Here is a 25555-nt window from a genome sequence, read left to right as displayed (position 1 = left end):
TGAGATGGCTGCATCGTCCGCTAAAACCACTCGTTTTATCTTGATAGTATATACATTGTACAGCTGGCGCAACTGCATCAGTATGAATGCTATTCAAGTCTGCCTGATAGGCTCGTTGATAAAGAGGTTCTCGATTATACCTCTCTCTCTCGAGATCATGAAGATTTCTCCTGACGTACCTGTGCTAGGGAAGCCTGTACACTTGATCGTGGTACTGATGCTCAAGGCGATAACACCCAATGAGGTACTGCATCCACATTGTGTTGTGCTGATGTATGGGTACAATTTTCGTCTCCTCATGAAGATGGTACAACGCTGTCATGAGGAGTCACCCTGTTGCAGTTCTTAAGACGGCATTTTGGCACGTTCGAATATTCTTCTACTGCGTAGCGCTAACATTTACATACCACGCTGCATAGCTTACCACAGATCGGCCTATAGCTTTGTAAGAGGTTACAAGGCTTCTTTCTGCTGCCGGCCAGCGACTTGAGGACCTTGTTCCTGCTTCTAATCTGTGGCATGCACGGACGACTTAAACATCCTATGGAAATTTAAACCCAATATCTTAGGGGAGTTAGTGGTCGGAATCATGGAACAATATGTTCTGGAGAGGCCCGTTTCAGACGTCTGTGTGCTGAGCAGAGTGGCTGTGGATGAAAGTACTGTGCTCATTTATGTAGATATTTAAAGACATTTAACCTATCACATACATATGTATGTCATCGACGATAGGACCCGACGCTAAGATCGTACAATCATCCGCATACATTACAGCATCAGCCGTCTTTAGGGTGTCATGCGACAACTTCTCATTTTTTTTAATTATAACGGCTTTTGTTTTTTTTTCATTACGATGAAAATTCTTTTCGTTTTATGAATATGAAAATTATGTATTTGAAAATTGACATAATTTGAACATTAAAATCAAAACATAACAAAATGGGTTTGACACAAGTCGGTCACCAAACGAAAAACAAATTGTAATCAGCTGTGAGCTCTGCCATACCTTTCTTATTATACCATGTATACTTTATAGGGTCTCCGACGAATATTTATTTATTTCAAAAATATTTCGATGTGTTACAAACGGAATGAGAAATTTAATTATACCCTCCTGCCGGGGTAAGAAAACTTATTCGATAATCTGGGATTCGTTTGATTACGAACAGATCATGACACAATTACCGAGGTAGTGGTATCACACCAGGTGTTCGAAAATGAAAAGTCAAATCCCTTTGTAAAAAAATATTTCCGTTGTAATTTCCCCAACAACATAGTCTTATGACAGACCAAGGCATATTTATATTTATTTTATTTTTTTTTTATTTACAATCAGCTGTATTCTTACTTTTTTGTAAATTTAGTTTTCAAAATGTAATAGGGTCTGCTTATGAAATTTGAAACTACGAAATTTGCTACCATAAAATACAGTTTTTCATCCTAAACGTATAATAAAAATTACCTACGACAGTTCTGAATGATTTATATTTACTTTGCGCTTCAAATTTGTTCTATTTTAGAGGATTTTCATAACGTATTTATGTTTTTCCTGAGAAAATTTTTAGAACGACCCTATTATTTAATATTTTCTTTGACAATTTATTTTTAAAGGCTTTACCTAATTAATTGCGTGTTGCGTGTGCGTTCGAAAAAACAAAATACATGTATTTTGAACGCACACGCAATTAATTAGGTAAAGCCTTAATAACAACAATGTTGGTTTTGTAAAATTGTTAGTTGTTGTAATTCATGCATATCCCTTATATAAATTGGCCTTGTGCCAGACTATGAAAATTTTCATTAACATGAAAATTAGTTTATAGGGTAGAGGTATGAAGGGAGTGAAACTCTGTACACAAGGTTCTGTAATCTGAAATTATTCTTTGTGTTTAAATCCGTAACTCTCAAACCAATGCAAAGCAATGAAAAAGTCAAAATTTTCATATGATTTCATATACATATGTATGTGTGTAGACGCCAATGAAAAATTAAAAGAGAATAACAATGAATTTTCTGGCATAAGACCTAAAAAAGATTTTGACATAACATATTCAAAATTTTACGATACCACTACCCGGGTAATTGTTCCATGGAACAGATTAAGTAGAAAATTATTTAATGTAGACAGTTATGTATAAATGTTTCGTTTTATATTGTAGTTTATTAATATAAAATAAATCATATATTGATCAGTTACAATGCAAATATACATTTTAAAAATATTTTGTATAAAATATGCAAATATCCGGGCACACGTATTTTCACGTATGTCGAATTAGCATTGTGTAAAAAAAAATAATATATGTATGTATGTTTATGTGTTATCTACACATATTCCGCATTCACCTGCTTGACTAGTTTGGCGCTGTAGAGGGAGTATAAGTCTTTGATGTCATTTATTATGCTTTTTCAAAATTATTTCACAGCGGTTGGCTTAACATTTTGGAGGATTCAACATCGCTTTGGGATATATTCAATATTCTATGTGACTAGGCGTTAGATGAGATAATATAAATATTTTGACCCTATAGCATCAGCCATTTTAAAAGAAAATGAACACGTCGGTATGTTTATGTAAACTGTGTCCTTTGCTCTGAGCAATATTGTGAACTGTTCGTCTCTATGAGATTGTTAACGAAATCAACGCATTTGAGCTGGTTGTTAATTTGTTCATTTAAAACATATGGAGATGGTCTATCTATGTCGTCATTAAAATATCCGTTCATTGAATGTATATTGTTACATTTATCATCAGCGTTCACTCCATTTAAATGAATCTGCCGGCAGTCCAACGTTGAGCAGATTCCATTTTTATAAATCGATGACAATATTTCTGAATGAAGGTCGTCGTTCAACATATGATTGAGGGCATTCAGAGAATGCAGCGACGATTCAGTGGAGTCCATATCTACCGATTGTCTTACTGTAGTACAAGGCGATGGAGGCGATATTGATGTAGCAACGGAATTATTTTTAGTGCTGCCAAGTCTTGTTGCTATATGTATCTCAATGTGTCTTTTAGCCAATTCTACATTATCTGCCAATCCAGTTACCTCAAATATAGGTTCCTTATCTCGCGACGGTGTAACAATATAGGTTTGAGTCTCATGCTGGATATGTTTGATAGTATTACCTTTGGTTCCAACGACTAATCCTACTAACCTATACGGCACTCTTACTTGTACCGTGACTTGCCCGGGTGTTTGCGCTCCCGTGGATCCGTGAGTCTTATGCAGTCCAAGTATTTGTTGTTTGTTTCCAGCTGTTGGAGAATGTATTGGAACATTGTCATTTATTCTTCGCGAAGCTCGTATGACTGTGAAATGCTCAGCCGCTGAGAGAATTTCAAGTTTTGCTTTGGTAACATCTTCTTTGCGGCCGGTGACAACAAACACTGGCTCTTCATTTCGTACGGGTGTTTTAATATATGTATTTGTTTTGGCTCGTAATGCTTTAATTTTACAACCTTGCCTACCTACTATTTCTGCGACATGTTCTGAACTCGGTACGGGAACGCATTCCGTCATATTTTGTGACTTTTTTGATCTTTCCTCACTAATTACGGATGATATCATTGTCTGATTAATATCAGTCAATGAACTAGTTTTACAGAGGCTGTTTTCATTACCGGTACATAGTTGTTTATTTAGTGATGTTGCAGCTGAAAGCACATTACGAGACTGAGTCTGTAGAAAAACTTTGGTTGTCATTCGATACGGATTGCTTATTGCTGACGACTGTTCAGGTGATGGATGTATAGTTGATTGACTGTGATTTTCTTGGAGTGGTTTATTAATGACAAGTGATGGTGCTGATATTAGCGGAGATTGGACTTTTCTTAAGTTCAGCATTGTTAGTTCAACAGCTAACTTTAACGTTTTTTCATCGTCCTCATTTGTATCAGCATTGGACGATGAAGTTTGCTGATTATGAATACTATCTATCATCACTTTTTCCTGGTGTTCATTTGAAAGAAAATCTTCATCAAGGGCAACATTAGCGTCGTTAGTTAAAAACATTGAATCTACTTCCTCCTTGTAACTACCGTACACAGTGGCAAGTAACGAAACGTTTACCGGACAATCAGGGTATGAATCTACACACTGCTGCGATTGACATTGTGAAGATGCTCCGAAGAAACGACTAGATGTGGCTGGAGGTATTTTTGGCGATACTTGCTGCGGTAAGTAAGAATTTGTTGAAGGGTTAGGTGGATTTGGAATAGAAATATTTTCGTTAAGAACTAAACCACTCTTAATACAGAAGGATGAGAAACATGACGCTATTTTTGGATTTATTGCTGCTGATTGAGAAAGAGACGTCTTACAAGATGATATTGGCGATTGTACACAATTAACAGTTGTCATTGTACCTAAGACGATTGGTTAATGCAAAATTTCTCCTTCTGTGTATTCTTGCATACTGTTATCAATTTATTTCTCGGACAAAAAACTTTTTTAATGTGTTTCAACACGGTTTATATCATCCACATTTGTCTACTAGTGGGCGCTGCCAAACAAATTTTAAGTGGTGGAATTGCAATACATTGCACCTGCTTCTCATTCTGACAATAAATCGCAAATAATTACTGAGTGGTTGTAGCCGGCATTTTTACGTAGCGAAAATGTATAGCATGATTTGCATATTAGCGACCAACTTTTGATTTGACGCGTATCAAACTAGATTCATATTTGTACTGAGATTTATTTTGTAAGCATTTTGGTTAAATTCATTAGCTTTTATATTTAACTCTGACATTAGCAACGCCTTTTCAGTCTTGGGCTCTTTTTTCTTGATGAGATGAATTCGCTATTCACCGTGATAATATTGCAGTGTTTTCGAAAACTTTATCACTGAAAACTGATAGACAAATCGGTACTAACATTTAAATTAGTAAGTTTTTATCGCTATTCCATTTTGTTAATAATACGAAAAATGCTATATTTTTATACCACCGGAACAAAGATATACAAGCTACAATCCAGAATACATAAATTTGGCAATGCCTTATTTGGTCATGCGCATTTCAAATCACCATTGTATTAGAAACGGTTGAATTCCGAGCCGGCACCTATCAGTTAAATGGGTTTGCTTAGTCATTGTTTACACTAGCTATCATATGAAATAAAAACATTCCATATCTATCCACGCAGGCAATGTGGAGACGTAATTTCACAGCATTTTTGCTGGTGTAGAAGCAAAAAGTAAATGGCGTAAGAAAAATCTCCAATATTGCACACATTACCGACTGTATAACGATGGAAATTTTAAGCACATATGACATTGATAGATAGTGTAAACTGCCTCTAAGACGTAGTTTAGACTAGCCATCAATGCGGAATGTGCATATGACATTGATGGATAGTGTAAACTAAAACGGGCCATACACTATCAAATTTTGATGTCAACATTCGTAGTAGTATATGTATTTTTTTTTTTTTTCAAAATATGAATGTGTGTGTGAATTTCGTGGATTAAGGAAAATCAAAATAGTTTTGATTTTCAAAATAAAACCCAGTCAATCCGATAAACCGATGATATTCATTTTCAAAATTATCAAACAGGAATTTTGAAAAAACAGAACATAATTGCTATGTTCTGCTTTGAAAAAAAAAAAACAGAACATAATTGCTATGTTATGTTATCGAAAAAATAGTAAAAATTAGTAGATTCTTGCAGTTCTGGAACAGAACGTGTGTTTGTTAAGAAATATAAAATTTGAGTTCATTCATTTTTAGAGGAAAATTTTAAGATTTCGGTTGCAGATGAAATGCTGATTGAATGATTTGCTGCACACTTATCAAGTACACACGGTTGCCACAGTTGGTAGAATATTATCAAATTTGGTAACTTTTTATAGGTTTTTGGTTTAGTTACTTTTTTAGGGTTTGATTGAACAAACTATGTAAAAATGCTCTGTTCCAGAAACTGCAAGAAGCTACTATTTTTTATATGCGGCTCCAGTCTGGTCCCCGAGATTGTGTGATTCGAATTGGAAAAAGATTCAAACTTGCCAGAATGCAGCCCTGAGAACAGCGACATGGTGCCACCTCAAATCTTCAGTGGACCATCTACATGAGGAGGCAAAAATTCTTCCTGTAAAGCAACACAATGAGATGCTTTCGTTGCAGTACCTGCTTGGATGTTATCGTGTGAGCCATCCCAATCACCATCTTGTGGGTAGGCCCGGCCCATTCAGGGAGATCAGGAAGGATATCCATGCTCTAGAGGGAGAGGTCCAACGATACAGGAGAGAACCCCTAGATCAACAAGCATATCAAGCAGGATTGAATAGCATTCACAGGAACGCAGTTGCCAAAGCCTTAAGCAATTATAGTGTGAATAAAGTACTCGGAGTACATCCTCCATCTATCGCAGCTGAGGAGCGTCAGCTGCCACGACAAACTAGAGTAGTTTTGGCTCAACTACGCTCGGGATATTGCAGTCGCCTAAATTCTTATTGGGCGGAAATCGATCGCGCCGTGCAAGACATCTGCCCAGTATGAAGCATGGGCCCGCACGACACACAACACCTTTTTAACTGCGCCGCTAAACCTACCCATATAACTCCAGTGGATCTATGGCTACATCCCATCGAAGCAGCCACTTTTCTTGAACTGGAGATAGACCCAGAGCCAGATTGAACAGAGGAACAAACAAATAAACATAACAAAAACACGGTTACAACAACAACAACAACAACAACTATTTTTTTACTACGATAACATTTTTTCCTTTATGTTATCGAAAAACTGTTAAAATTAGTAGATTCTTGCAGTACTGGAACATACCATCGGTTTTCAAAATGTAATAGGGTCTACTCATGAAATTTGAAACATCAAAATTTGCTACCATAAAATAATTATTTTCATCGTAAACGTGTAAAGCAATGACCTGCGACAGTTCTGTATGCTTTATATTTGCATTTTGATTCAAATTTGTTCTATTTTAGAGGATTTTCAAAATCTATTTATGTTTTTCCTGAGAAATTTTTTAGAACGACCCCATTATTCAATATTTTCTTTGACATTAAATTTTCAATAGCTGTGTTCCTTTACTTACCTGTGGTTACCATTTTTAACCTGCAAAGCATTCTTTAACCCCAAAAAATGGCAAAACTGGCAGCAATTTTTAAGAGAGTGAGAGAGGAGAGAGAGCACATATGCCTTTCTCTTCTACCACAGGCTACCAGCAAAATTTCTGCAGGTAAAAAAGGGTAGAACTGATTTTTCGACTTTTGTTTGACGATTATTTCACAATGAAGAAAAAAATGGACGAAAAACAGAAGAAAAAGTCGAACGCTGACAAAACTAAATTAAAATCTGGATTTCATTTGACGTTTAACCTATGGATTTGACAGTTGAAATCGAGTGGATTTCGTAAATGTAAACCAAGCATAAATATCAATAGATAATTTTGCCTATATATGGGGAATTCCAAGTGAAATCGGACAGTTCGGAGAAAAGTATTTTTTGATTTCAATTGTTTTTGGTTCAATTAATGCTCCTAGCCAACAGAACATTTTAGTATATTTTAAATTTTTTTTTTTGACCAACGGTACAGAGATACATATCGCCTATTGAAATTATCACATTTTTAAAGAACTATGTCCAAATAAATACTCATAACTTCTTTAATATTGGTCCAAATGGGACCATCTTTTTTTTGAATTGTTTGTTTTTTCATCAGCTATCGAAAGAAATACTTAAAAGAGAAATGCACAGTGGGCTTCAATGCAATTTTCGGGATTTAATATTTAAAATCAATTTTTAAATATGATTGTACCCTTCGATTTTTTCAAAAAAATTATTGCTCTGTTCCAGAACCTGCAAGAAGCTACTATGTTTTACTACGATAACATTTTTTCCTTTATGTTATCGGAAAAAATAGCAAAAATTAGTAGATTCTTGCAGTACTGGAACAGACCATATATGTTAAACTACGTTCAATTACAAAAATTTTAAGCTCTAAATCGTAATGGGATGCGAATAAATACTATTTTTTCTGAATTTTTTAAAATTTGTCGATACAATTTTTCCTTAATACCTTTGTCCAAAATTTGTATTTCCTGTATTTTTGAAGCTAAGAGTACATATTTATCATTATATGTTATATATTTATCATAAAAAATTGAAAAAAATGCACAGTGGGCTTTAATGGAATTTTCGCTGATGCATTTTCAAAATCGAAAAATGACGCAGTTTTTAAGATGTTTGAGATAAATTCATAAATATAAAATCAAAACAAATATTTATAAATGAAACTTTTAATTTTTTTAATAAAATAATACATTTTAGACAAAGGTATAAAGGAAAAATTAAATTGACAAATTTTAAAAAATTCAGAAAAAATAGTATTTATTCGCATCCCATTACGATTTAGAGCTTAAAATTTTTGTAATTGAACGTAGTTTAACATATAATTTTTTTGAAAAAATCGAAGGGTACAATCATATTTAAAAATTGATTTTAAATATTAAATCCCGAAAATTGCATTGAAGCCCACTGTGCATTTCTCTTTTAAGTATTTCTTTCAATAGCTGATGAAAAAACAAACAATTCAAAAAAAGATGGTCCCATTTGGACCAATATTAAAGAAGTTATGAGTATTTATTTGGACATAGTTCTTTAAAAATGTGATAATTTCAATAGGCGATATCTCTGTACCGTTGGTCAAAAAAAAATTTTTTAAATATACTAAAATGTTCTGTTGGCTAGGAGCATTAATTGAACCAAAAACAATTGAAATCAAAAATTACTTTTCTCCGAACTGTCCGATTTCACTTGGAATTCCCCATATATTATCGGAACAAAAATCCCAACCTAAAATTCATTGAAATAAATAGAAATTTCGCTGCTTTTCGGTTTTGTGTGTGTGAGAGAGTAAGTCCATAGTTACACGTACACATTTTTCGGAAAAGTAAAATGCATTTTGTAAATATTTTTATAAAATAAAAGCAATTGTTTATTCTCATTTACATTTCTGTGAACTACTTGTGCAAAATGTCAAGAAAAGCATTGACATTTCCGCCATTTTCATCTCCAAATTAATAGTAGCTGTGTTCCTTTACTTACCTGAGGTTACCATTTTAACCATTTGTTACCATTTTTAACCTGCAAAGCGTTCCTTAACCCCGAAAAGTGCCAAAACTGGAAGCAATTTTTAAGAGAGTGAGAGGGGAGAGAGAGCGAAAATGGCTTTCTCTTCTACCACAGGCTACCAGCAAAATTTCTGCAGGTAGAAAATGGCAGAACTGATTTTTCGACGTTTGTTTGACGATTATTTCACAAAATGGACGAAAAACCGAAGAAAAAGTCGAACACTGACAACACTAAATTAAAAACTGTGAAATAAAAGACGAAAATTGATTTTTTATGTTTTTTTCTGACATTGCTGCCGGATCTACCATTTTTTCGTCCCTTTACTTTTCTGGTAAAAATGTTCATGAGAGAGCAATTTTGAACAATTTTGACACTTTTCTCTTTTACCACTCTTACCATTAAAAAAGTAAAGGAACAAAGCTAGTGTTTACAACTTAACGCTAATATCGATAGCAATCGATATTTTAAAATATCATATCGAAAATATCTAATGTTGGGAATATCGATGGTTTGCCAGCTCTACAATGACGAGTAGATACTCATAACTAGTGATCTATTAATGCCCGTAATTTCAACACGTAGTTATCTATTAGAGTTGTATAGTTCATGAACGAACTAGTTCAATTGAACGATTCAATGAATAGAGCGAATGAACTAGATCAGTTGATATAGTTCAATAGTTCACTGAACTATAATCAGTCAGCGACCGTACGATCGAACGAACGATTCACAATCTAGTTCAACATGTCGTTCACATATGCATAAAGAAACGCCGTCGTCTGTGTTAAGTGGTGCCTTCGTAATGTGATGAGTTTGTTTACGTTTTGGATCAAGGTACAATGAATAGCTGTTCGAAAGTGAAGATTTCTTCAAAAACACAACAAATTCCACATATTCCCATATTGAAAGTGCCTGGTTTTGGATAGAAAATAAATAAAAAGAAGCACACACGCACAAAGCTTTTTCGCATTGACAGTTTCTACACACACAAACACAACATAAGATTTTTGCCAACCAACTAAATGAAGGACGTGTATTCTTAAATTAATACCAACTTAATCTTTCTTTATGAATGGAATAAAACACGTAAATTTAATACTTTTGTTCTGGTGTATTTATTATATTATTATATTATTATTATATTATTCTATTGTTTGTTTCTATTTGGTGTATGTATGCGTTTGATTGAACGATTATGATCCGAATGATTGAACTGGTTAGTGAACTATGAACTAGATTACTGAACTAGTTCAGTTAAAAGATCTGAACTATTGAACTAGATCTTTCAAATGAACTAGATTGTACAACTCTATTATCTATGAGTTCTTATGGCCCCGGCACATACGGTCCGTTTTGTGACACGTTGCGCGTTGAAAACAACAACCACATGAAAAATGTGTAAGTGATGCCAAGTTTGTTATCTGATTTTTCATGTGGTTGTTGTAGCGCGACGCTCAATGCGCCGTATGTGCCGAGGCCTTTAGATATCCCCCGTGTAACGCAATTTCTACGCGTAGTTATCTATGAATTCATAGACCCCCGTGTAAGCAAAATGTCATAATTTAAATCCATAGGTAACGTTACTGGGTCGAAAACTGCCGTTTTATTACACCAAGGATTTTGCCTGGTTGATCGTTGCCAATGTGTTAAAAATTATAAAACACTTATATGTGGCAATGTTTTTACGAAAATATAAATGAAAATCACTAATGTTACCACACTCATTTAGACTAGCCATAAATCCTCGACTGGATTTAATAAATCCAGTAGAAATCTCATTGCATTTAGATATACATTTTGGAGGATTTAAATGGCAGTCAGCTGATTTTTGTTCATAGCACAATTACCAAGGTAGATGCATCAGCCCATCTGATCGAATTTGAAACGTCAAAAGAATTTTTTGTAAATTGAATTCATCTCAAAAAACATACGTCAAATTACAAATTTATTGTTTAATACTGAAAATGGTAGCACATTATGCTACTAAAGTGGGGTTCAGACGATCAGTTTTGACTGACAGCTTTGCTCAAATAATCGGTTGCTTGCCAGTGTGGTCGTTCATTTTTGTCAGTCATCAGGCAACCACAAAATTTTTTGTGGATGTTGGACAGTCAGCTGTTGGTTGTTTGTTTGTTTGACCGTGTGAACGAAACAACGTCAGTCAAGGAATAAATTAGCAGAGTAAATATCAAATAAAAGTTAAAAAAGTCGTGTGTTTTTATTAATTTGATTGATTATTATTGCAAATAAGAGATAAAAATAGCAGACAAAAATCTTTTCCTTCATTTTAATATCGGCCAAGCAAAAAATTGCAAACATGGACAACGAAAATTAATTTTTAAAGGAATTTTTATGTTGCTACGAAATGCAAAGATGCCTCTGGGACATAACCAGTCCAGAATATATGATGCGCGACATTAAAACAAAAGCATATGGAGAACTACTAAATGTTATGAAGAAATACAAGAAGGATTGTTCTATTGACGACGTCAAGAAGAAAATAAACGTAATCCGCTCATCGTACAGAAGGGAATTGAAAAAAATAAAGCTATCTGAATCTTCTGGAGCTGGAGTGGACAGCGTTTGGCTCAGAATCTCGAATTTCTTTTAAAATATTCACATGTGAATATTGTTTTCGGGAGGCTATCCATTTTTTTACCCATTTCCTTCTTCTTGTCACTTTATTTTCTTCCTCTAAAAGCGAAATGATCAAAAATGCACATCCAATCTTTTTGTCATCCATATTTATTAATAAAAGTTGTTATGTATATGATTTTATAGCTATGTGAACACAGTAATTTTTCAACTTGACTGTTGGTTTGTCATCCAACTTGAATGACTGTTTGGCCGCTACGAACAGCACAACAAAACTGAAGCAATCGATATTTGACCAAAAGCTGTCAGTCAAAACTGATCGTCTGAACCCCACTTAATGCTAACTAAACAGCAAATAAAGAACTATTCCATCGCAGTTTGCCCATCTAAAATAAATAAACGAATTATTTTATGGTTTAGACATCGTAAATATTAGTCTTGGTTGATTAAAATCAACTTTGTACGTCAAAAAAATTTAATTTTTCCGCCTTGTTTACAAATTTTTACATTTTTAATTATTTTTAGTGTAGAAATTCACCGATGCATCTATCTTCTTTCTTGTGCCAGCTTGCAACTTGTTGTATTTTCTAGCAACATGTTGCGAAAAACAGAGTTGTATACGAGGATTTATGCCAGATTTAAAACAAATCCACTCATTACATGGATTTATAGCTCATTTAGACTAGCCATAAATCCTCAACTGGATTTAAGAAATCCAGTACAAATCTCATTGCATTTAGATATACATTTTGGAGGATTTAAATGGCAGTCAGCTGATTTTTGTTCATAGCACAGTTACCAAGGTAGATGCATCAGCCCATCTGATCGAATTTGAAACGTCAAAAGAATTTTTTGTAAATTGAATTCGTTGCAAAAAAACATACGTCAAATTAAAAATTTATTGTTTAATACTGAAAATGTTAGCACTAATGCTAACTAAAGAGCAAATAAAGAATTATTTTATCGCAGTTTGCCCATCTAAAATAAATAAACGAATTATTTTATGGTTTAGACATCATAAATATTAGTCTTGGTTGATTAAAATCAACTTTGTACATCAAAACAAGTTTAATTTTTCCGCATTGTTTACAAATTTTTACATTTTAAATTATTTTTAGTGTAGCAATTCACCGATGCATCTACCTTGTTTCTTGTGCCAGCTTGCAACTTTTTGTATTTTCTAGCAACATGTTGCAAAAAACAGAGTTGTATACGAGGATTTATGCCAGATTTAAAACAAATCCACTCAATAGGAGGATTTATTTTTGTATGGGAAATCTGGTAGATTTTGGCTGGATTTAGCAAATAAAACCTGATAATGGGCTAAATCCGGCTAATGGTGTCATATCTAAATGGCATATTATTTTTGTATGGGAAATCTGGTAGATTTTGGCTGGATTTAGCAAATAAAACCTGATAATGTGCTAAATCCGGCTAATGAAGTAATATCTAAATGGGCTATTAAATAATTTGAGTAACAAATGGCACAAAACCCACGGAAACTGGAGGGGAATGCAATTTTATTTATTTACATAGAACCACACGCGTATATTTACATCCATTTCATCATATTATCACAATTTTTTTGGACAAATTTGATTACATTTTTTTCTTATTTTTTGTTTGTCATCTGTTTATCGGGGTTGTTATCAAGTAACACATATTACGTAAGTATTATGGAAACCCTTAAATATAAAAGCTTTTCTGAAATAGACGAAAGCTTTTAGATAAAAACGAATCGTTCGTAAAATTTTACAAGAACCAAATTTTGAACGTATACGTGTTAGTACGAACGGTTCGTGTGACAGGCAAGCGGTTTTACAAAAACAGGCTGTTAAGGCCAGAACAGAATCAATCGTCGCTTGATTTGCTGGCTTCCCAAATGTCAAATTATAAAGGAATGCCAGAGTCCTAAAGGGGAACGCCTCTACTATGTCGTTGTTACATTTCATCTATTCGAAGATTTACAGGGTATTTTTTTAAAAATGCTTGCCTGTCACACGAACCGTTCGTACTAAAACGTATACGTTCAAAATTTGGTTCTTGTAAAATTTTACGAACCATTCGTTTTTATCTGAAAGCTTTCGTCTATTTCATAAAAGCTTTTATATTTCAGGGTTTCCATGATACTTATTTTGTGAATTTTGCATAGGCATCTGCACGTAAAATGTGTTACATGATGGCAACCCCGATAAACAGATGACAAACAAAAAATAAGAAAAAAAATGTAATCAAATTTGTCCAAAAATAATTGTGATAATATGAAGAAACGGATGTACATATACGCGTGTGCTTCTATGGAAATAAATAAAATTGCATTCCCTTCCAGTTTTCGTGTGTTTTGTGCCATTTATTACTCAAATTATTTAATTTTCATTCAAAACGATGGGTCTTTTCCATTCGTTTATTTTTGACGTATTCGTTCGTCTGATTTTGTTACGAAAATAAAAAGCTTTCATTTGTTTGTCACACGAATACAAACGTCAACCGCTATGAAAACCAAATTGTGTCTTCGTTCATGAAATCGACGAACGAATGGGCAAAAACTTTTTACAAAAACACGCTGTTAAGCGGGGTAAAACACGATCATTGACTGTCGATTTTTCGGAATTATCGATAAGTGTCAAACTGTCCGGTAGAGCTGGCAAAATATCGATGGCACTATCGATAATATCGATTACTATTTAAAAATTCAATATCGATAGATAGTTTTGCCTATCGATATTATCGGAATAAAAACCCCCAACCTGAAATCCATTGAAATAAATAGAAATTTCGCTGCTTTTCGGTTATGTGCGTGCAAGAAAGTAAGTCCGTAGTCACACGTACACATTTTTCCGTAAAATAAAATGTATTTTTTTTTACCTTTTTATAAAACAAAAGTAGTTGTTTATTCCCCTTTACATTTCTGTGAACTACTTTTGCATAATTTCACGAAAATCATTGACATTTCCGCCATTTTCATCTCCAAATTAATGGCGATGACAACTTAACGATAATATCGATAGCAATCGATATTTTAAAACATTATATCGCAAATATCTAATGTTAGGAATATCGACCTGCGTGAAGTTAGCGACGTCGCCAACTTTCGATAACACAGAGTTATCGAAATTCACAGGGTGACACAGAACGTCAAAAATTCACATTTAGTACTATTTTTGCAACCCTGCTGACGAAAAAAGTTAGCGACGAATATTATAATTAATTAATTTTATAAAATTATGAATGAAAAACTCTAAAAACAATCCATCTTATTATAAATAATAAAATATAAGTAATTTTCAAGAGTTAAATGTACGTCAATGTTACCAAACCATATCAAATAACGCATTGTTTTGAACCTAAAATTGACCGGTGGTCAGGACAGAGAATCACCTCTGGTATCTTTCCTATACAAACCTCGTCCAAACTGAATGCATGGAATGAAAGATAGAGTCCCAGAGAACATTTCCTCATACTAGGAATATTCAATTTCAGTTTTTTGTAGAACAAAGTTGTCCATTTTCCGTTTTCCAACTGGTGGTCAGGACATAGAATCGCCTCTGGAATCTCCCCTATACAAACCTCGTCCAAACTGAATGCATGGAATGAAAGAAAGAGTCCCAGAGAACATTTCCTCATACTAGGAATATTCAATTTCAGTTTTTTGCAGAACAAAGTTGTCCATTTTCCGTTTTCCAACTGGTGGTCAGGACATAGAATCGCCTCTGGAATCTCCCCTATACAAACCTCGTCCAAACTGAATGCATGGAATGAAAGAAAGAGTCCCAGAGAACATTTCCTCATACTAGGAATATTCAATTTCAGTTTTTTGTAGAACAAAGTTGTCCATTTTCCGTTTTCCAACTGGTGGTCAGGACAGAGAATCGCCTCTGGAATCTTCAATATACAAACCTCGTCCAAACTGAATGCATGGAATGAAAGATAGAGTCCCATAGAACATTTCCTCATACTAGGAATATTCAATTTCAGTTTTTTGTAGAATAAAGTTGTCGATTTTCCGTTTTCCAACTGGTGGTCAGGACATAGAATCGCCTCTGGAATCTCCCCTATACAAACCTCGTCCAAACTGAATGCATGGAATGAAAGAAAGAGTCCCAGAGAACATTTCCTCATACTAGGAATATTCAATTTCAGTTTTTTGTAGAACAAAGTTGTCGATTTTCCGTTTTCCAACTGGTGGTCAGGACAGAGAATCGCCTCTGGAATCTTCAATATACAAACCTCGTCCAAACTGAATGCATGGAATGAAAGATAGAGTCCCATAGAACATTTCCTCATACTAGGAATATTCAATTTCAGTTTTTTGCAGAACAAAGTTGTCCATTTTCCGTTTTCCAACTGGTGGTCAGGACATAGAATCGCCTCTGGAATCTCCCCTATACAAACCTCGTCCAAACTGAATGCATGGAATGAAAGAAAGAGTCCCAGAGAACATTTCCTCATACTAGGAATATTCAATTTCAGTTTTTTGTAGAACAAAGTTGTCCATTTTCCGTTTTCCAACTGGTGGTCAGGACAGAGAATCGCCTCTGGAATCTTCAATATACAAACCTCGTCCAAACTGAATGCATGGAATGAAAGATAGAGTCCCATAGAACATTTCCTCATACTAGGAATATTCAATTTCAGTTTTTTGCAGAACAAAGTTGTCCATTTTCCGTTTTCCAACTGGTGGTCAGGACATAGAATCGCCTCTGGAATCTCCCCTATACAAACCTCGTCCAAACTGAATGCATGGAATGAAAGAAAGAGTCCCAGAGAACATTTCCTCATACTAGGAATATTCAATTTCAGTTTTTTGTAGAACAAAGTTGTCCATTTTCCGTTTTCCAACTGGTGGTCAGGACAGAGAATCGCCTCTGGAATCTCCCCTATACAAACCTCGTCCAAACTGAATGCATGGAATGAAAGATAGAGTCCCATAGAACATTTCCTCATACTCTATCTTTCATTCCATGCATTCAGTTTGGACGAGGTTTGTATATTGAAGATTCCAGAGGCGATTCTCTGTCCTGACCACCAGTTGGAAAACGGAAAATGGACAACTTTGTTCTACAAAAAACTGAAATTGAATATTCCTAGTATGAGGAAATGTTCTCTGGGACTCTTTCTTTCATTCCATGCATTCAGTTTGGACGAGGTTTGTATAGGGGAGATTCCAGAGGCGATTCTATGTCCTGACCACCAGTTGGAAAACGGAAAATCGACAACTTTGTTCTACAAAAAACTGAAATTGAATATTCCTAGTATGAGGAAATGTTCTATGGGACTCTATCTTTCATTCCATGCATTCAGTTTGGACGAGGTTTGTATATTGAAGATTCCAGAGGCGATTCTCTGTCCTGACCACCAGTTGGAAAACGGAAAATGGACAACTTTGTTCTGCAAAAAACTGAAATTGAATATTCCTAGTATGAGGAAATGTTCTATGGGACTCTATCTTTCATTCCATGCATTCAGTTTGGACGAGGTTTGTATATTGAAGATTCCAGAGGCGATTCTCTGTCCTGACCACCAGTTGGAAAACGGAAAATCGACAACTTTGTTCTACAAAAAACTGAAATTGAATATTCCTAGTATGAGGAAATGTTCTATGGGACTCTATCTTTCATTCCATGCATTCAGTTTGGACGAGGTTTGTATATTGAAGATTCCAGAGGCGATTCTCTGTCCTGACCACCAGTTGGAAAACGGAAAATGGACAACTTTGTTCTACAAAAAACTGAAATTGAATATTCCTAGTATGAGGAAATGTTCTCTGGGACTCTTTCTTTCATTCCATGCATTCAGTTTGGACGAGGTTTGTATAGGGGAGATTCCAGAGGCGATTCTATGTCCTGACCACCAGTTGGAAAACGGAAAATGGACAACTTTGTTCTGCAAAAAACTGAAATTGAATATTCCTAGTATGAGGAAATGTTCTATGGGACTCTATCTTTCATTCCATGCATTCAGTTTGGACGAGGTTTGTATATTGAAGATTCCAGAGGCGATTCTCTGTCCTGACCACCAGTTGGAAAACGGAAAATCGACAACTTTGTTCTACAAAAAACTGAAATTGAATATTCCTAGTATGAGGAAATGTTCTCTGGGACTCTTTCTTTCATTCCATGCATTCAGTTTGGACGAGGTTTGTATAGGGGAGATTCCAGAGGCGATTCTATGTCCTGACCACCAGTTGGAAAACGGAAAATCGACAACTTTGTTCTACAAAAAACTGAAATTGAATATTCCTAGTATGAGGAAATGTTCTATGGGACTCTATCTTTCATTCCATGCATTCAGTTTGGACGAGGTTTGTATATTGAAGATTCCAGAGGCGATTCTCTGTCCTGACCACCAGTTGGAAAACGGAAAATGGACAACTTTGTTCTACAAAAAACTGAAATTGAATATTCCTAGTATGAGGAAATGTTCTCTGGGACTCTTTCTTTCATTCCATGCATTCAGTTTGGACGAGGTTTGTATAGGGGAGATTCCAGAGGCGATTCTATGTCCTGACCACCAGTTGGAAAACGGAAAATGGACAACTTTGTTCTGCAAAAAACTGAAATTGAATATTCCTAGTATGAGGAAATGTTCTCTGGGACTCTTTCTTTCATTCCATGCATTCAGTTTGGACGAGGTTTGTATAGGGGAGATTCCAGAGGCGATTCTATGTCCTGACCACCAGTTGGAAAACGGAAAATGGACAACTTTGTTCTACAAAAAACTGAAATTGAATATTCCTAGTATGAGGAAATGTTCTCTGGGACTCTATCTTTCATTCCATGCATTCAGTTTGGACGAGGTTTGTATAGGAAAGATACCAGAGGTGATTCTCTGTCCTGACCACCGGTCAATTTTAGGTTCAAAACAATGCGTTATTTGATATGGTTTGGTAACATTGACGTACATTTAACTCTTGAAAATTACTTATATTTTATTATTTATAATAAGATGGATTGTTTTTAGAGTTTTTCATTCATAATTTTATAAAATTAATTTATTATAATATTCGTCGCTAACTTTTTTCGTCAGCAGGGTTGCAAAAATAGTACTAAATGTGAATTTTTGACGTTCTGTGTCACCCTGTGAATTTCGATAACTCTGTGTTATCGAAAGTTGGCGACGTCGCTAACTTCACGCAGGTGAATATCGATGGTTTGCCAGCTCTACTGTCCAGCAACCAACATTTTGTGGTTACCTGTAGTGCGATTCTGTAACTTTTTTTAATAACGAACCGACATCGGTAGTTAACGAAAATATTCGGTTTTGCTGTTACCGACAAAAATCGGTAAAATTAAATCGCAAAATTATGACTAAAAACATAAAGAAAAGTTGGCATCACTGTTTGTGTCGGTAGAGGCTAGCGACTACTTTTTATTCATCGTTAACTTACCGAAAATTTTCGTTAATTATCGAAATTATAAGCATTTTAATTTTACCGACAATTATCGATAACAGCAAAAATGAGTTACAGAATCCCACTACTGTAGTGGGATTCTGTAAAGCGGGGTACACACGATCAGTTTTGACTGACAGTTTTGCTCAAATAGTCGGTTGCTTGCCAGTGTGTACGTTCACTTCTGTCAGTCATCAGGCAACCACAAAATATATTGTGGTTGCTGGACGGTTGGACAGTTATCGATAATTCCGAAAAATCGACAGTCAAAACTGATCGTGTGTACCCCGCTTTACTCTCTACCGATGGAATTAACGACAAATGTCGATAGTTAGCGATAATTGTCGGTGAGTGCTATTCTGTATACAAATTCTACCGATTTTTATGTCGGTAATTATCGAAAATCATCGGTCAGTTACCGACGAAAAAAAGGAGTCGTTAAGTCTACCGACATAAAAGAATTTTCATATTTTAAACAAAAAAATGAATAAAAATCTAAATTTTAAGAAATGATTTTGGAATATATATTATGCCAAATAAAAAGGAAAGCTGAGATATATTTTCTGCGACATATGGTGGATACTTTCAGTCTAATTAATAGGAAGCGTATGACACTTGGATACATTTTATAAAATAATGAATGAAATTGGGGGTCATTTGGTAACCTCCAGAATTGCGCGAAAAATGTCTGAGAAAATAATAACTATTTTCAGTACGAACAAAATATGTTTAAGGATATATTCCGTAACAGTTTCTACCCATATAAAAATTTATTGGTGGCTTCGTTTAGCATCAACAAAAAAAGAAAGAATATCACCATGAACGTCATATTCCCTGATAATACGTAATTCTGAAATAACAGATCAATAAAAAAATTTAAAAAATCCTGTTCAAAATACACATATTAAATGTTACAATTATACATCTTCTTTTTCACTCTATATTCGATCTTATTAAAAATACCCCTCCACATCATAAAAATTCTGAAAACAAAAAACAATTCAACCAATTTGTCGAATATTACACCACGTTTAATTTTTTAATTTAATTTAATTTTTATTTGACAAACACAGTAACCTAGCCCATAGGGCCATGAGCGGTTCCAAAAACAGCTATACAATAACTACTCTCAGATACTTATATCTAACAATATTTCTTAGCATATCATGAATAGAATTAAACATAAATAAAAGCAAAAGCATGTAAATTAAGAAATGAAAATATATAACAAAATAATCATTAATAGAATCAGCTATGCAACAATATATCATTACAAACTAAGACAACATTTATGAACGCTGTATTTGATTACGATTAAAATGAGCACATAATTTATTCTAATAATTTACATTAATAATTTACATTATAACTTGTCGGGTTATGTGAATTTATATGTACGTATACCCAATGGATTTGACAATAAAAATCCAGTGGAATAAATAAAAAAATAAAATAAATATAGTTACATGTAAACGTACATTTATAGTTTTAACTACGATTTTTAATTTTTAGTTTGAATTTTTCTACATGTAATTTGAAAAATAATCATTTTATATACAATTGTGATTTAAATAATTTCATTAGAATTTTGAATTACGTTAATTTTGAATAAGCATTATGTCGTTTAAAGTGTGATTTTTTCATTCCATTTTGAAATGACCTGCATTTTCTTTAAAATTCCGTCATTCTACCGATATTCGTCGGTAAAATTTTTGTATCGATAACATTGAAATACAGAATAGCACTTTCGGTAATTCAATCGAAAATTTTCGTTAATTATCAATATCGGTTCGATAGAAAAAAAAGTTACAGAATCCCACTACTGATGACTGACAAAAATGAAAGGCCACACTTGCCAGCAACCGACTTGTTGAGCAAAAATGACAGTCAAAACTGCTTATCGTGTGTACGCCACTTGAAACATAAAGCAAGGACAAAAAGGAAAAAAGTAGGGCTTTACGTTTTGGAGTAAACAATATCGATATTCCCAACAATAGATATTTTCGATATTTCATTCCAAAAAATCGATTGCTATCGATATTATCGTTAATTTGTCATCACCATTAATTTGGAAAAGAAAATGGCGGAAATGTCTATGCTTTTGTTTACACTTCGCACAAGTAGTTCACAGAAATATAAAGAAGAAAAAAATTGGATTTATTTGACAATAGCTTTGTTTTTAACAGTAAAAGTAGCAAAAGTGAGAACTGTCAAAATTGCTCTCACGTAACAAGTTTTGCACAAAAGTAAAGGAATGGAAAAATAGTAGATCTGGCAGCAATATCAAAAAAAAAAACAAACATGGCTACTTTAAAAAGTAAAACAAACAAAATGAATTTCACTGTTTTAAATTTTTTATTATTATTTTCTATTAATATCTATTTTATTTCTTTTTATTTTGCTCTGACAGTGCGCGTTGTTTCCTTTTTTGCTTTTGCCTTAGTTGTCAAATAAATGTCAAATCAGCAGTTTTACAGATTTTCCACTTCTTACACCACGCAATTTGTCGAGCAGAAAGTAGTAAAAAAACCATGTTGGCATGTTCTCTCTTAAATTTTGCTTCAAGTTTTACTACTTTTTGGGTTCAAGGAATGCTTTCCGAGTTAAAAATGGTGAAACTGGTAAAACTTTAAGAAACTTTAACGTAAAGGAACAAAGCTAATAATACACAAAAATACAGTTTACTTTTCCGAAAAATTTGTACGTGTGAATACGGACTTACTTTCTCACATCCAAAAAAAAACGATAAGCAACGAAATTTAGGTTGTTGTTGTTCTAACAGCATAGAAACCTACGTACAATCATATGGTCTGTTCCTTTACTTTTGAAAATGGTAAAACCGGCAAAAGTAGTAAAAGTTGTAAACTGTTCCCATATGAATTGCATGGTGTCAGAAGTAAAGGAACGCTTTTCGAGTAAAAAGTGGTAAAACTTGAGGATTCTTGCACGTAAAGGAACAGAGCTATAGTTTTGATGCTGGGTTGGCAGCCGCTGGCCGAAACACTATGGTTTCGGGTCAATCCGGTACGAAAGAACCCGTTAGGGGTTTTTAATCCGATAAAATCGATAGACAAAAATATCTATCCACACTGAATTTTTAAAAAACAAATCGATACTATCGATAGTGCCATCGACTTTTTTTGCAAACTCTAGTTGGAATTGAAATTCAACATACATTAGGTGTGTTCGTTTACTCAACAATTTGTACAAGTTCAGTAAATTCTTGTAATCCTGGGAAAAGCCCAAGTGTGTGAAATGTGACAAAGAACATGCCATTGGCGAATGTCAACGCATTCGTACTAAATCGTTAGATCCCTACTGCGTCAATTGCCAAGAAACTGGTCACCCTGCAAATTGGAGGGACTGCCCCACATATAAGAAATATGTAGCTGCTCCTCTTAAGAAAATTGCTAAAGCAATTGAAGAAAAAACACTGCAAGATCTAATGTAAACAGAGCTATCAACATGGCTGTTGTATCCCCAGGAAAAACCTTTTCCAGTCTTTTCAATTCATAACAACAAAAACAGCGGCAAAATAACAGTCAGTCAAAACCATCAATTAAACTGCTCAACAAAATTGAAAAAGTTGAATGTTTCAACCGAAGTTGTTGTTGTTTCTAAGTGAAATCGGCGAGCTATTTTCAAATCTGGTCACGGTTTTTCTCCATCAGCTCTTGTTCTTGAGATATAGCTCAAAATCGGTTTTTACTAGTTTTACCCGGAATTTCGTTATTTTCGGATACAAACAAATATTTTATTGCGGGTTTTTCGACACTAATATATTAAGAAGATGTTATACGCTCGATACAAAACATTTTTTGAAATAATTATGGCGAATATATATCTAAAAATATATAAAACATACGATGAATTTTGTAAAAATTGCATATTTTGAGTACTTTAAGCTGTAATTACGTCATCGGGGGAAGTCATAGGAACTTCATATTTGAATTTTGTACACATAGTGTGACCACTATGAAAATTTGCATGTATTCAAATATATAATATAAAGTTCATAGCGCCCACGATTCGCCCATAACCTAAAAATCGTCATGAAGACTGCTAAAGGGAAATCATTTACCTGTGATATCATTACCAAATATGCCATTTACTTTTCAATGGCAGTCTTCATGACGATTTTTAGGTTATGGGCGAATCGTGGGCGCTATGAACTTTATATTATATATTTGAATACATGCAAATTTTCATAGTGGTCACACTATGTGTACAAAATTCAAAGGTGGGTAAATTTGACATCTCATATGACATTCATAGATGGTGTAAACACCCCTTTAGTAAACAACTTCTATTGTCACTGCACGGAAACGAGATACCGTTTGTAACGAGCCTCAACACGCATGTTCGTACTACCCTACAAAAAGCGAAAAAAGTTGCTGGTACATTTTCCTCCATCTTTTACAGCAATCACTTACATCAAAACACAAAGTTACTCTTAAATAAGGTAGCGATAGTGTCCATACTTCTGTACGGTTTTTCAGTCTGGTTCGCTATTTCCCCTATAGTAGCTAAAGAACTGGATATATTCGATCGCAATATCTTGAGAAAGTGCGTAAACAAAAACTTTGAAAATCCAACAAAAAAGTTTTCGAACACCTTCATCTACAATCCTGCAGGAGTTCCGCCTTTCTGCAAAGTGGCACTTTCCCATTTACAGAAGTTTGTTGATGGACTGGCCTTACATTATAACTCCTTAATGAACGACATTTATGATTTGGAAAAACACTTGGCTTGGGCCACATCAATATATCTTTCCCCTATTGGCGTATTAAATGAAGATATTGGCAACAATCCGATTACTCAACAGGTCCTTTAGTGGGATTCTGTAACTCATTTTTGCTGTTACCGACAAAAATCGGTAAAATTAAATCGCAAACTTATGACTAAAAACATAAAGAAAAGTTGGCATCACTGTTTGTGTCGGAAGAGGCTAGCGACTACTTTTTTTCATCGTTAAGTCCCTGTTTATACAGGGAAAGTTGATGGGAAAGAAAATTGAGTTTATGGGCGAGGGAATAGAGAGGAATAAGAGGGGGTACACACACCTCTGTACTGGCAAATTCTGTTTTGTTTCGTTTTTCTTCGTATACAACCTGAAGTTGGCTGCAGACTTGTTTTCGCATTTTCTTTCATTTTATTTTCTCTGCCGAGAAACAAACAACAGCGGAGACAATTGGAAAAAAACCATTTGGAGGAAAAACTATTTTTTTAAGCAAAAACAATTCGAAATAAGTGGAAATATCAAAGTTAAAATGCAATTCAAGGGTTCCTTTAATAATTAATTGTTTATCACACACGTCAATTTTTACTTTTCATTACAATTTTGCCTTGGCTTTGTTTTTGAACGGCGCAATGAGAAAATGAGTGTGAAGAAGAATAAGAAAAATTATAAAATTGACACAAACATGATTTCCGTGTCTAAACAACAAGGAAATTTTAAAAGAAATTGAGAAGAAAAATTTTCTTTCCAGTTTGAATGTCTAAACACGGTCTAACTTACCGAAAATTTCGTTAATTATCGAAATTATAACCTTTTTAATTTTACTGACAATTATCGATAACAGCAAAAATGAGTTATACTATTTTTATATTTACGAAATCCACTCGATTTCAACTGTCAATTCCATTGCTCAAACGTCAAATGTAATCCAATCGATTTCAGATGAGTTTTCATTTGACGTATGCACAAAGGCTTTGACAGATGAAATGGAGTGGATTTCGTAAATGTAAACATAGTATTACAGAATCCCACTACTGATTTGTACAAGAAAACCGTTGAAGGCTCCCACAGGGGCTAGAATAACAAATTAATCTAATTTTCTAAATTTTAATATAATGAGTTAGAATTATGAACTTTTGCTCTGTTCCAGAACCTGCAAGAAGCTACTATTTTTTACTACGATAACATTTTATTCCTTTATGTTATCGGAAAAAAATAGTAAAAATTAGTAGATTCTAGCAGTTCTGGGACAAATGATTTATCTATATATATATATAAAAATGGTGTAAAAAATGTATAGTAATTCATAAAATGAGAACGGCTAGGCCGATTTCTGTAAAAATTTTTGTCAGCTATTCGTATTTTCGAGGAGAAGGTCTTTACGGAAGAAAATTTTGGAAAATCTCTCTGGAAAAGTCGGAAAATTGGAAAAATCGAAAATTGAGTTTTTGTATGAAATTTTATTCCTTAATAGTGAGACGAAGTTCGCCGGGTCCGCTAGTTGTTTATAATTGTTATCTCTAAACACTGCGATATTTGTTGTATCCATTTTATAGGGCGTTTATACTATTGAAGGTTAACCCACTGGATTTGATACATCCAGTGAGTTAATCTTTTCCGTTTACATATACCTTTTTGGGGGATTCAAGTAACAGCTGATGCTTGGCTATAGTATACACACATAGACTGTATACAAATCTGAAAATATTTTTTAAAGAAAAAAATTAAATT

The 25555-nt window shown here is 34.1% G+C and overlaps 1 protein-coding gene and 1 long non-coding RNA gene across 2 annotated transcripts in view; both read right to left on the bottom strand.

Annotated features, from left to right (window-relative positions):
• LOC141394323 (uncharacterized) overlaps positions 1 to 23209 on the bottom strand; it is a 204093-nt gene extending 180884 nt beyond the window's left edge. The window contains exon 1 of the long non-coding RNA XR_012410342.1: positions 23127 to 23209. This is a non-coding gene — a long non-coding RNA (uncharacterized lncRNA). The remainder of the gene's footprint in view (positions 1 to 23126) is intronic.
• Positions 2142 to 5001, bottom strand: LOC141394322 (uncharacterized). The gene has a single exon (XM_073968578.1). It carries the CDS (start codon positions 4365 to 4367, stop codon positions 2571 to 2573), a length of 1797 nt encoding a protein of 598 aa, XP_073824679.1. The 5' UTR covers positions 4368 to 5001; the 3' UTR covers positions 2142 to 2570.
• Positions 23210 to 25555: the final 2346 nt, after the last annotated feature.

The sequence above is a fragment of the Musca autumnalis genome, unplaced genomic scaffold (genome assembly GCF_047663935.1).
Source record: "Musca autumnalis isolate F117 unplaced genomic scaffold, ASM4766393v1 scaffold_2, whole genome shotgun sequence".
Lineage (NCBI taxonomy): Eukaryota > Metazoa > Arthropoda > Insecta > Diptera > Muscidae > Musca > Musca autumnalis.
Note: the sequence above shows the minus strand (reverse complement) of the source record. Positions and strands in the feature narration are given on the sequence as shown.

Coding starts and splice junctions, on each gene's coding strand:
- LOC141394322 (XM_073968578.1), bottom strand. CDS start 4,367: ATGACAACTGTTAATTGTGTACAATCGCCAATATCATCTTGTAAGACG.